The sequence below is a fragment of the Gopherus evgoodei genome, chromosome 2 (assembly GCF_007399415.2).
Source record: "Gopherus evgoodei ecotype Sinaloan lineage chromosome 2, rGopEvg1_v1.p, whole genome shotgun sequence".
Classification (NCBI taxonomy): domain Eukaryota; kingdom Metazoa; phylum Chordata; order Testudines; family Testudinidae; genus Gopherus; species Gopherus evgoodei.
Window position 1 is genome coordinate 66,368,003 of NC_044323.1, and position 13,249 is coordinate 66,381,251.

A 13,249-nucleotide genomic window follows, 5' to 3' on the forward strand; every position below is an offset into this window, starting at 1 on the left:
GTGACGCAGAAAAGACTATAAATAAACAAACATCCTCAATATTAATTCATTTCCACTGGCTCCACAGTATGCAATATATCACAGTAAGATTGCTTAGAAAATCAAAGAACAGACATGAAGGCTCTCAGAATTTCAAAATGAGCTATTTGACATAGTTTTGTATTTATTTACTTCAATTTCAACACACAAATATAAAAAGAATGCCTATCCCAGCCTCCTGAAGTTCTTGACAAATAACTAGAAACTCATTCCAATTAAGACAGAAACGGCTGTAAAAATTCAACAACCCTTCTCCAACAAAAGGAACTAGTCCACAAAGCCAAAATTTCTGTACCTCACGTCCCCAAACACCATTTCCCTCAAATCCACATTCCTACTCAACCACTCCCTCCAAATTCTCAGCTTTCTCCCAATGTCTGGCCAAAAAGAAGGGCTTTGCAGCATGGAGGATAGGTTGATCAATGGCAGTTAATCAAGACGGTCACAGATGCAATCCCATGCACTGGGAGTCCCTAAATGTCTGACTGCCACAAGCTGGGACTGGACAACTGGGGATGGATCATTCGATAACTGCCCTGTCCTGTTCCTTCTCTCTGAAGCATCTAGCATTGGCCACTGTCAGAAGATAGAATATTGGGCTAGAAAGATCACTTACCTGACTCAGCCTGGCCATTCTTATGCCCTAAAGGTTAAACAATTCATGCTATTTTCGATGAAAAGTGAATTCTAAAATCAAGAGGCTCTCAAGGAGAACATTTTGCCAGCAATGCTCTCTCTCCCATAAGTGACTTCCAGCTTGAGCATCTACACTGACAGAGTTGCACCAGGAAAGAAGTAATCTCTCAAATAGACAGGTCCCTAGTCATTTAGCACTTTATAGGGCAGAACCATGATTTTAAACTCTGTCTGGAAACCAACAGACAGCCAATGCAGATTCCAAAGCACAGTTGTCATATGTTAAAAAGTGGGCCACAGCCTTCTGCACCAACTTCAGGTTCCAAAGAAGTTCAAGGTTTAGCCCAATGTAGACTGTACTACGGTAGTCTAATCTTAAAATAACAAAAGGCATGGATGACTGCAGCCTGGCATTGCTGGAAGAGCTTCTAGGTTCATAGATGTCAACACAAGAGAAAATAAATGGAATATTCATGAGCAGTCATCAGATTAAGATGTGGACTATTTGGCATACTGTTGAAAGGAAGAGGCTCATTGCTGGACAAAGTTAAGAGACATATTGAAACTACAAGGCTCGGTGCCTTTCAGCTGTTTTTTTTTAAAGTGGGCTTCTGCCATTTTCCATTTTTCCAGGCATACGAATGCAACAACACAGCCCATAGACATTAGTCACAGCCTGAGGGTTATGTATGACAGGACAATAAAGTGACAAGGCTGAATTCAACCTCTAAAAACAGTGATCGAGAGTGACAGTGGGAGGGGGAAACAGTGGAAAACTGTCCAACATTGCAGCTCTGAATCACTTTACCAAATGAAATCTGGATAATGTGCAAACGTAAAGGAATCTAAACATATCCTTTCATATCAAATACACTGAATATAAGGAATCCCTTCTAAAATCTGAATAGCTATATTTTATGCATTAGTTTAAAATCTATGGTAGAAAAAAAACATTGAGTACGATATTGAGTACGATATTGTCAAGATGGTAAAATCATCAAGATCATTGTGACTGCATGTATTAAAGTTATTTAAGGCCAAAGAGATTAAACAAGACTTTTAAAAAATATATAAATACTCACATGTACTACACTAATTAAAAGCATTGTGAATTGATTGGCTTCTCGGTGTCATCAAAAATAAATGAAAAGAAAAAGACTTTTGTACTTACCATCATTCAGAGTTGTGAACTCCAGGAAACGATACTCATAGGAAACATCTATCTTGGTTTCTACCTGGGGCCTCTTCAAAGTTGAATAGATATTACCAGGCCGTTTTTCATCACGTTTCTCTAATTTGTTTAGTCCACAACCCATTTCAACAGCTGCTGATTCAGAGAGGTAGGGGAAAGGGGAAGAAAAAAATAACAGCACTCATTTTTCTATTTCATATGCCAGTTTCAAAGTTTCTATGATTTATATTTATTTTTAAAAATACACTATCCATAGACCTTTAAAAACAGCATAATTTAATAAATGTTCAGATACTAAACAATCCATATTTATCATGGCTGACTCACTTTTTTAAAGATAAAATTACCAGGTGTACTATTATTTTATTGAAAGCTGAAAATGTAATGTACCTGTAATATACTCTGAAGGACACATCCTCAGTTATAGCCAGTGATATAAAATGCAGTATAATGTTATTAAGCAGTCAACATATATATAAAGCAACAATTATATTATATATCTATGACTGCTATAAGAAAATACAGTTATACCTATCCAACTGCAAGATCTGTCCTAATATTAAAAATATCACTAGATCTGTATTTAAATGAAAAAAAAACATGTATTTGTAACTAAATGTTTCAGCTTTTATGGGATTTTAGATAAAAATCCTGTATTCATCCTATCCCTCCCGTCTTTTTCAGGGTAAGCTACGGGAAATAATAGTTACCTTAGGAAGTCAACTTTAGAACAGAATGAAAGCTGGCTGAACACTACTGATAGCCTAACACAAATTGGAAACAGAAATCAACATGTGCTAAAAAGAAGATTTGTTGCTTCAGTATGAAAGTGTCCAGAGAAACGTTACACAAATGTGTGTTATATGTTGTGCCAACCTTTAAGTGTTTTGCCACTTACCCTATGGAAAAAATAATGCTTCTCTGTTTATTTTGGCAGAATTACACAAACTTCATTATTTTAAATCATTTCTATAAAGCTGGAGTTAGATATTTTACTTAGTGAATTAAAAGCTGGGCACTGCTAATTTGTTTTTCTATTTTAGACATCATACAGACTGCGATCAATGATGAAAATTAACATTGCAAAAATGTTTAGTAGCCAAAAATATTTAACAGAGTTATGTAATAACTATGCTTCCTTTTACAAATAAGAATTCCTTTGCTTTGCTTCTTTAGCTACATCCATTCACAGTACAACACAAAGGATCTTGGTAATATGGCTAGCACAAAGAAAACAATATGTTAAAACAATGTGACAAAGCAGCCTATACTTTAAGGTACTGATTTGATAAGGTACTTAAAGCATATGCTTACCTTTAAGCATGAGAGAAGTCCAAATGACTTTAACAGGATTACTTTAACCATATGCTTAAGTTCCTTGCTGAATCAAAGGCCGCAAGAAGTCTTATCAAGCAAATCAATATTTGGCTATATTTCAGTGGTGGATGAGATAATCCCTATGTAGAGCGTGTATAAGTATTAGGGTTGCCAACTGTCTAATTGCACAAACCCAAACACCAGTGCCCTGCCCTTTCCCCAAGGCCATGCCCCTTCCCTGCCCCTTCTCTGAGGCCCTGCCCCCCACTCACTCCAGCCCCCTTCCCTCAGTCACTCGCCCTCCTCCACCCTCACTCACTTTCACCGGGCTGGGGCAGGGGGTTAGGGTGCGGGAGAGAGTGCAAGCTGTGGGCTGGGGGGCGGGGCAGAGGGAGTGTGAGAGAGAGGTGAAAGGGGTGCGGAAGGGGGTTAGGGGGCGGCACTTACCACGGGTGGCTCCCAAAAGCAACTGAAACATCCCTTTGGCAGCAGCTCCTAAGCGAGGGGGCAGAGGGTCTCTGCGCACTGCCCCTGCCAGCAGGCACCGTCACTGCAGTTCCCACTGGCTGCAGTTCCCAGCCAAAGGGAGCTGTGGAGTCAGCGCATGTTCCTGCGGCTCCTGGAGGGCAGGGAGCTCTGTGTGCTGCCCGCTCCTGCAGGCTCTGACCCCACAGCTTCCATTGGCCGCAGTTCCCAGCCAATGGGAGCTGCGGAGGCAGCACTCAGGGCAGGGGCAGCGCACTGAGCCCTCTGACCCTCCCAGGGGCCGCAGGAACGTGCTGGCGACTTTCAGGAGCGGCACAGAGCCAAGGCAGGCAGGGAGCCTTCCTTAATTTCTCTGCACCGCCAGACTTTTAGTGCCTAAAATCTCCTGGTTTGTCTTCAGTAGCCTTTATTCCGAGAGACTCCCGGCGAAACAGCAACCCTAATAAGTATGCAAATGTTTATAAAGTGCTCTGGGTGAAAACTGCTATGTAAGTTGTTAGTATTACTAGTTCAGGGCCTGCAGCCCTTCTTCATGTGAGGAGTCCCTGTGAAATCCATAGGATTCCTCATATGAGTAGGGATGCAGGAGGAAGTCTTTAAAGGCTCGGTGATGACTTGTGAGAAATTACTAAAAATGTTGTTCAATTTTATGTTTTTTCTGACTTAGCTTGACAGCCCTAGAGAATTAAAGCCTCTGCTTAGCACAGAACAGTATAGCAACACAAGCTTCCCCAGCAACGTTTTTCTATCCAATTCTGAGACGACAATCCTTTGTGTCTTTGTGCTCATAGAATATCAGGGTTAGAAGGGACCTCAGGAAGAGAAGTCATCTAGTCTAACCCCTTGCTCAAAGCAGGACTAATCCCCAGTTTTTTACCCTAGATCCCTAAATAGCCCCCTCAAGGATTGAACTCACTAGGCTGGGTTTAGCAGGCCAATGCTCAGACCACTGAGCTATCCCCTCCCAGATGGTGGAGTCTCTGCTGAGAATGATGAGTTTTAAGATGTGGACCCCTTTGCATGTGGGACTGCATTGAGACCACCAACTATTTTCATACTGATACACTGAATAATTATTTACCCAATGGCTATAACTTTCAATTAACTTCAATTAATCACCTAACTTCAATTAATGACCTAATGGTGAAAGATGCCATAACCCATATCTAATCTCTGAGACAGGAAGTTCCACCTTTCTTTTAATTAGATATTCTTTAAATGCCTGGGGTAAGGGTATGAAAACAGGATCTTTTCTCTGGCATTAAAAGGATAAATAAGCAACAGAAATGGGTTCCACAGTGACAGCATAATCAATTGCTATGGAAATGATGATGATTCAAGTGTGGTGACAGAAGAAACAAATTATTAAAAAATAAAAGAATCTGCATTCACATGAAAATTCTTAGTAATAAAAAAAGATTTTTAAAAACCTGGATATCTATAAATCACTAGAATTTTTAAGAGTGTTTTTCAAATTTTCTACAATTTCCATTACACCAGCTTTTTAAGAGAGAGTTAATTTTAAAGTAACAACGTGCTCTTATTCACAATTCAACATGAAGAATTTGATTATTGATCCTTATTTACTTGTTAGTATAAGGTGAAAAATTATTATTTTTCAACCCATTACATTTAGCATGAAAATGAGAATAGTAAATATTTGTCTGTTCTAAGTTTTCAAACAAGTGTGTTTCATTGAGACTGCATCTTAATTATCAATACAACAGCTTCATGTTTCTAGAATTATTTAATGATTTTTTTAATGGCAAAATCTAATGAAGATTGCTAAATATTAGAAATGAAGACTTTTCATGGTTTCTTGGAGTTGTAAGAAATACATCTTTTAATAAAATCTCTTGAAAGTTTGTTTCACAACATTTTGGAAGACTGTGTTTTTAGTGGCAATTGTAAGGGCTAGGAGCCAGGACACTTCTTTCTATTTACAGGTCTCTCTGTGACCCGCTCTCTGACTTTGAATAAGTCACAACTGCCTACTGCCTCAGTTTCCCGTTCCGTAAGACAAGGACAATATTTACCTACCTTACAGGGACGCTGGAAGGCTTTTTAAAAAATAACTATAGGGCTTTAGATTTGCTACGCAGTCAGGGGATCACACATTTTTTAAAGCTCCCACAACTTTAATCCTCCCATTTTGGAGAGGATCAACTCATGCAGGGACGGCTCCAGGCCCCAGCATGCCAAGCACGTGCTTGGGGCAGCAAGCCGTGGAAGGCAGCCTGCCTGCCATGCTTGGGGCGGCAGAATTCCTAGAGCCACCCCTGAACTGATGGACTCAATACTGAAAAGGGTTTTGGCTCTGACTCTGCTCAGTGCTTTGGCCAGCCATTGGCCTAATACATCACTGGAGAAGGAAGCATCAAAGCTCCTCCCCAAGTATGTTACTCAGTTACAGAATGGCTCTTATGGAGGGAATTGGTGAAAGCAGCTTTGCTCTGCAGAAGTTTTCGCTTAGCTCAGTTACTGCCAGTCTAGGGCAGATGGGCACGGCCTCAGCTCCCTCCTCCCTACACTGACTGCAGAAACATAAAGAAGTTCTCAGCCCCAAACCCACTCAGCCTTTTTAAGCTAAATCCTGAGGACAGGAGTTGCTTGAAAGCTCAGTCCTCCCTCCACCACAGTTAAACAAAAGTGGTTCAGTGTGAAGCAGAAGAGTGACAATGGGGGCAAGAAGTACCAGGGAGAAAACCAAGACTGGGGAAGATGATGGACAGCACCAGATTTTGGAAACAACCAACAAAAGCAGGGAGCTCATTATGCTGAAAGTGGGCATACAGAAGGGACAGTTGACTCCTGCCAAGCTCTCACAAAGCATTTGAATTCATCCTTCTTTCACAATTTGTAATCTCTCACACACTTTGTAGGAGTTTTAAGGACTTCCTTTGCCATGAAAAAAGTGAAACTGTCCTGAACTATCTACATGTGTTTTATGTGTGTTTACATATAACTTTGTATGTAAATATAAAAGAATAGTAGGTGACATCACTTTGTTACACACAGGTAGACAGTGGTTGTTTAGTCAGTGGCACTCAGCTGTTCCAGACTACAGTATCCTTTTCAAGAGTTTGAGTTGTCTTGAGTAACCTCAAGTTTCACCTCACTTAAAATTGCATACAAAATGAGACATAGAAATACAAAAGTGTCACAGCACACTATTACTGAAAAATTGCTTACTTTGTCATTTTTACCATATAATTATAAAATAAATCAGTTGGAATATAAATATTGTACTTACATTTCAGTGTATAATATATAGAGAAGTATAAACAAGTCATTGTCTGTACTGACTTTGCTAGTGCTTTTATGTAGCCTGTTGTAAAAGTAGGCAAATATCTTGATGAGTTGATGTACCCCCTGGAAGACCTCTGCATTCTCCCCAGGGGTACATGTACCCATGGTTGAGAACTACTAGTTTATGTAACTTAGGTTTTCAAATGATTTGAAGGAGCAAATTATTTATGTTTCCCAGCACAACTCAGGGCTGCTGTAAGTATTTAGTAATATTTATACATACTTGCTCTGCACTACATTTTCACTCTCAGTCCAGGGAAATACCAATGTTCAAGGAGTGGAAAACCCCATGCCTGATGTAACAAATTTATGAGGCCCAGTTAAATGTTCCTCTAAAAATGCAGGGAAGGTAGACTGAAATAAAGTCATAAATGCGACCACTGGTATTGTGAAAAAAAACATTTATTACTAATTGCAAAAACTGAAACTAATAGATTAGAAGCACTATAAAGGAAATGTAAAAGATTAACAACATTTTCCCATGGTAAATTGAAGATCATTTATGTCTTAGCAATGTTAATTATTTTTCTGTTAAGTCAAAAAAAGTTAACTGAGTACTACTGCCGTTCCAAATAAACAACTGGCAGTTTATTTTAAACAGATAAAATATCAGTTTGGAAACATGGAATATTTATAGTTTTACTCCCAATAAATAATTTTTAGGATAAAACACATCTATCAGTCCAGCTTGGTGGCTTGGCTTAGTTGGTGCACTGTACTGCCATACAGCAGCCTCTAGTTCCACTTGCTTTCCCCACCAAGGCTATGAGTGCAATAGGAAGAGCATACTAAGCCCTACAAGAAGCCTTTGGCCAAGTTGCAAACATTACAGATGAGCTCATTCAATTCTCATTCTGTACCACTCCATCCAGTTCCCCTTTTCCAAGAGTATTACTGGGTTACTGGGACAATGACAAGCAGAGAAACTCATAGCTCTTACAAGAATGCAGATTAAACAATGCTAGAAAAAAAGTACATCATTCCCATTTTCTAGATTAACCAAGTTCATATTCACACACATGTAAACACATTCCTGTACACGCACATTTAATAACTGTTGTCCTACATTGCCAAAATGTCACTGATATCCATGATCTCTGTGAACCATATCACATCAGTGTGTCACTGTTCTTGAGTCTCAATTAATTTCTGAGGAATTTCAAGCCAGAAAGACTAATAAGCCATTACCACACTGGTCCTCAGGCATCATGCAATAGCATCTTCCTCTGTTTGAAACCAGAGTAAAGCTGTACTACAGAGCTTAGATTATGTACATGGTTTTGGTCATTACGTTATTACCTAATGGAAAAAAAATTCTCTAATTCCTTCCTCAATTCAGCCCTTATCATATATATTAAGTTCTGGAGACAACATCTCCACCAAGGTGGTAACCGTGACCTTAATTAGCAGCCCTAGGGGTATAACTGCTGTGTGTCCTTGATTTCAGGACATTGCATCAAAGAATCAGAAGAGTTAGCCATGAACTAACGTGTCAGTTTCCAGCTAAGAGTATTTTGAATGAGCTGCCAGTTTAGTCCCAACATCACCATTAAGGTGTACAGAGCTGCTTGTCAGAGATGAATCAACGCATGTGCCTGGCTATTTATGTGGGGCCTGATCCAAAGCCCATGAAAGTCTTTGGAAACCCCAGCTGTTTTCACTGGGCTTTGGATCAGGCCCTGGAACAACACGGAAACAAAGGGAAAGCTGGTCTTTTTCTGCCCAGCTACAGTTCATAACCCACCCCAACCCCAGAAGTGCCCTGGAGAACTGAGGGCATCCAGCGGCGCATTAAAACAACACGCAGTAAAACCCCGTTATCCCATTGCTGCCGCCTATAACTCAGCTCCCCGTTCAGAAGAGGCGGGTGCCCGGGGATCCTTTGTCAAACTTCAAGAAGACGCATGGGAAAAGCCTGAGCGCCGCTGCCCCGAGGGGCTGCTCCGCACTGCCCCAGGGGCTGCAGGACGGGAGAGCGGGCTCCCCTCCTGCCCAGCCGCAGCGCATTCCCCAGCCCTGGCGATGGCTGGGGCGGTGACTGCCGCGCCCCGCGCCCTCGCACCTACGCCCTGGGGACGGCGGGAGACCCAGGCAGGTCTGCCGGGCGAGCAGGGCTTGGAGCCAGCCGTAGCCCCGCGGGGGTGAAAGGTGCCCGGCGGGCGGAGGTAGCGGATCCCTTACCTAGGGCGGGCTCCTCTCGCTGGCTGGCTGGCTTGCTCCACCTCCCGCGCTCAGCGCCCGGGCAGGGACATGCTGTTGCCGCCGCTCGCAGCCCGGCTTACAGCAGGGCAGAAAGTTTGTGCCGCGCAGCCCGGCCGGGGAGGTGGGGACCGGAGATCGACGGGCGGCCGCTGCCCGGGGGAGGCAGCGCTTCTGGGACTGGGAGGCGCCTCGGCGGGGACCGGCAGCTCCGCTCAGAGCCCAAGCCGCAGCCGTAGCACTTCCTCTTCCTCTCAAGCCGGCGGCACACGCTGCTCTGCTCCGCAGCCGCCCGCCAGAGCGCACGGGCCGCGGGGCGCAGGAGAGCGGCTCCTGCGCTCCCTCGGCACCCCTGCCTGTGAAAGGCACCACCCACCTACCAGGCCTAGAACTGCCCGCTCCCCGGGGCCACTCTAGAACTTCCTCCCCATCACCACACCCAAACTCCGCCCCCTTGGCCAGTCTAGAACTGCCCTCCCCGTCACCGCACCCAAACCCCGCTCCCCTTGGCCAGCCTGGAACTGCCCTCCCCGTCACCGCACCCAAACCCCGCTCCCCTTGGCCAGCCTGGAACTGCCCTCCCCGTCACCGCACCCAAACCCCGCTCCCCTTGGCCAGCCTAGAACTGCCCTCCCCGTCACCTCACCCAAACCCCGCTCCCCTTGGCCACTCTAGAACTGCCCTCCCCGTCATCCCCTTGGCCAGCCTAGAACTGCCCTCCCCGTCACCGCACCCAAACCCCGCTCCCCTTGGCCAGTCTAGAACTGCCCTCCCCGTCACCGCACCCAAACCCCGCTCCCCTTGGCCAGCCTAGAACTGCCCTCCCCGTCACCGCACCCAAACCCCGCTCCCCTTGGCCAGTCTAGAACTGCCCTCCCCGTCACCGCACCCAAACCACGCTCCCCTTGGCCAGCCTAGAACTGCCCTCCCCGTCACCGCACCCAAACTCCGCTCCCCTTGGCCAGTCTAGAACTGCCCTCCCCGTCACCGCACCCAAACCCCGCTCCCCTTGGCCAGCCTAGAACTGCCCTCCCCGTCACCGCACCCAAACCCCGCTCCCCTTGGCCAGTCTAGAACTGCCCTCCCCGTCACCGCACCCAAACCACGCTCCCCTTGGCCAGCCTAGAACTGCCCTCCCCGTCACCGCACCCAAACTCCGCTCCCCTTGGCCAGTCTAGAACTGCCCTCCCCGTCACCGCACCCAAACCCCGCTCCCCTTGGCCAGCCTAGAACTGCCCTCCCCGTCACCGCACCCAAACCCCGCTCCCCTTGGCCACTCTAGAACTGCCCTCCTCATCATCACACCCAAACCCCATCCCCAGGGCCACTTTAGAACTGCCCTCCCCATCATCATACCCAAACCCTGCTCGCCGTGGCCAGTCTGGAACTGCACTCCCCATCATCACACTCCAACTCTGCTCCCTTTGGCCCACTGTAGAACTGCCTCTCCATCATCACACCCAAACCCCGCTCCCCTTGGCCAGCCTAGAACTGCCCTCCCCGTCACCGCACCCAAACCCCGCTCCCCTTGGCCAGCCTAGAACTGCCCTCCCCGTCACCGCACCCAAACCCCGCTCCCCTTGGCCAGCCTAGAACTGCCCTCCCCGTCACCGCACCCAAACCCCGCTCCCCTTGGCCAGCCTAGAACTGCCCTCCCCGTCACCGCACCCAAACCCCGCTCCCCTTGGCCAGCCTAGAACTGCCCTCCCCGTCACCGCACCCAAACCCCGCTCCCCTTGGCCACTCTAGAACTGCCCTCCTCGTCACCGCACCCAAACCCCGCTCCCCTTGGCCACTCTAGAACTGCCCTCCTCATCATCACACCCAAACCCCATCCCCAGGGCCACTCTAGAACTGCCCTCCCCATCATCATACCCAAACCCTGCTCGCCGTGGCCAGTCTGGAACTGCACTCCCCATCATCACACTCCAACTCTGCTCCCTTTGGCCCACTGTAGAACTGCCTCTCCATCATCACACCCAAACCCCGCTCTAGAACTGCCCTCCCCATCATCACACTCAAACCCCACTCTCCTTGGCCACTCTAGAACTGCCCTCCCCATCATCACACCCAAATTCTGCTCCCCTTGGCCCACTCTAAAACTGCCCTCATGATCATCACACCCAAACCCCGCTCTAGAACTGCTGCCCCATCATCACACCCAAACCCCGCTTGCGTTGACCCGTCTAGAACTGCTCCCCATCATCACACCCAAAGCCTGCTCCCCATGGCCCACTCTAGAACTGCCCTCCTAATCATCACACCCACACTGCACTCCCCTTGACCCACTCTAGAACTGTCCCTCCCCAACATCACACCCATACCCCACTCTAGAACTGCCCTCCCCATCATCACACTCAAACCCCACTCTCCTTGTCTAGTCTAGAACTACCTTCCCCATCATCACACCTAAACCCTGCTCCCCTTGGCCCACTCTAAAACTGTCCTCATGATCATCACACCCAAGCCGCACTCCTCTTGGCCTGCTCTAGAATGGCCCTCCCCCTCAGCACACTCAAACCCTGCTCCCCTTAACCACTCTAGAACTGCCCTCCCCATCATCACACTCAAACCCCACTCTCCTTGTCTAGTCTAGAACTACCTTCCCCATCATCACACCTAAACCCTGCTCCCCTTGGCCCACTCTAAAACTGTCCTCATGATCATCACACCCAAGCCGCACTCCTCTTGGCCTGCTCTAGAATGGCCCTCCCCCTCAGCACACTCAAACCCTGCTCCCCTTAACCAGTCTAGAACTGCTCTCCCCATCATCACACCCAAACCCTGCTTCCCATGGCCAGCTCTAGAATTGCCTCCTCATTAGAATCATAGAATCATAGGATATCAGGGTTGAAAGGGACACCGAAGCCCCACTCCCTTTGGCCAGTCTAGAATTGCCCATCTATCATCACACTGAAACCCTGCTCCCCTCAGCCTGTTCAGAACTGCCCCATCATCATCAAACTGAAATCCTGCTCCCCTTGGCCAGCCTAGAACTTCCCCCTCATCACACGCACCCCCTGCTCCCGTTGATGAGCTCTAGAACTGCTGCTTCCTCAAACCCTCATCTTCAAACCCTGCTCTCCTTAGCCACCCTACTTCTATCACAATGAAGCCCAATGCCTTTGCCTAAGTCTCGAACTTCTCCCATTATTAGTTTATTCTCACCTTCGAGACACACAACCAGTGGTGTAATCGTCAAAAAAAAATAAGTGATTAAATGTACCTGAACTAAACTCTATATTCCTCCAGAGAAGTCGGTAAACTCTCTTTACTCAAATTACCCTCAACTACACTATTGCACACTTTCAAGTGCACTGCCCCACTTTAACTCTTAATGCAATTGGAAGTCTTTTTGCAACCCAGGCTTACAAATGCCTTCCTCCCTGCGATGCTCTTTGTGGTTTCTTAGAGGCACATTGTGCCTCAACAGGTAAGAGAGGAGACTATAAGTAAAGTGTAGGAATCCAGTTGCCATTATTAAAAACAAAATCTTTTGTGTATTAATAGAAAAACACTGCAGTAACAGTACTGAAAGCTGCAATATTGTGACCATGACTGCAGAATACTAAAAGTATTTAAGGCTGGTAATGTGCATACATGAGATCTAGTCCTGGTCTACACTACGTGTTTAAACCGAAATTATCAGCATTAAACCGATTTAACTCTGCATCCATTCACACAACGAGGCCCTTTATATCGATATAAAGGGCTCTTTAAACCGATTTCTGTACTCCTCCCCGACGAGAGGAGTAGCGCTGAAATCGGTATTGCCATGTCGAATTAGGGTTAGTGTGGGCGCAAATCGACAGTATTGGCCTCCAGGCAGTATCCCACAGTGCACCATTGTGACCACTCTGGAAAGCAATCTGAACTCGGATGCATGGGCCAGGTAGCCAGGAAAAGCCCCACGAACTTTTGAATTTCATTTCCTGTTTGCCCAGCATGGAGCTCTGATCAGCACGGGTGGTGATGCAGTCCCAAATCCAAAAAGAGCTCCTGCATGTACCATACAGGAGATACTGGATCTGATCGCTGTATGGGGAGACAAATCTGTTCTATCACAGCTCC

General features: G+C 46.2%; 1 protein-coding gene across 4 annotated transcripts in view; it reads right to left on the reverse strand.

Moving 5' to 3' along the window:
* The window catches only part of RFTN1 (raftlin, lipid raft linker 1), a 130,882-nt gene extending 121,466 nt beyond the window's left edge, over positions 1 to 9,416 (reverse strand). The window contains exons 1-2 of one of the 4 annotated variants that reach the window (XM_030550906.1): positions 9,161 to 9,416; positions 1,847 to 2,002 (exon numbers count right to left, since the gene is read on the reverse strand). In XM_030550906.1, the coding sequence (XP_030406766.1) occupies positions 1,847 to 1,991 (145 nt within the window). In that variant the 5' untranslated portion in view covers positions 1,992 to 2,002; positions 9,161 to 9,416. Of the gene's footprint in view, positions 1 to 1,846; positions 2,003 to 3,181; positions 3,247 to 9,160 lie in introns of those variants that run through there. The other 3 variants (XM_030550905.1, XM_030550903.1, XM_030550904.1) reach the window with 3 other exon arrangements.
* Positions 9,417 to 13,249: the final 3,833 nt, after the last annotated feature.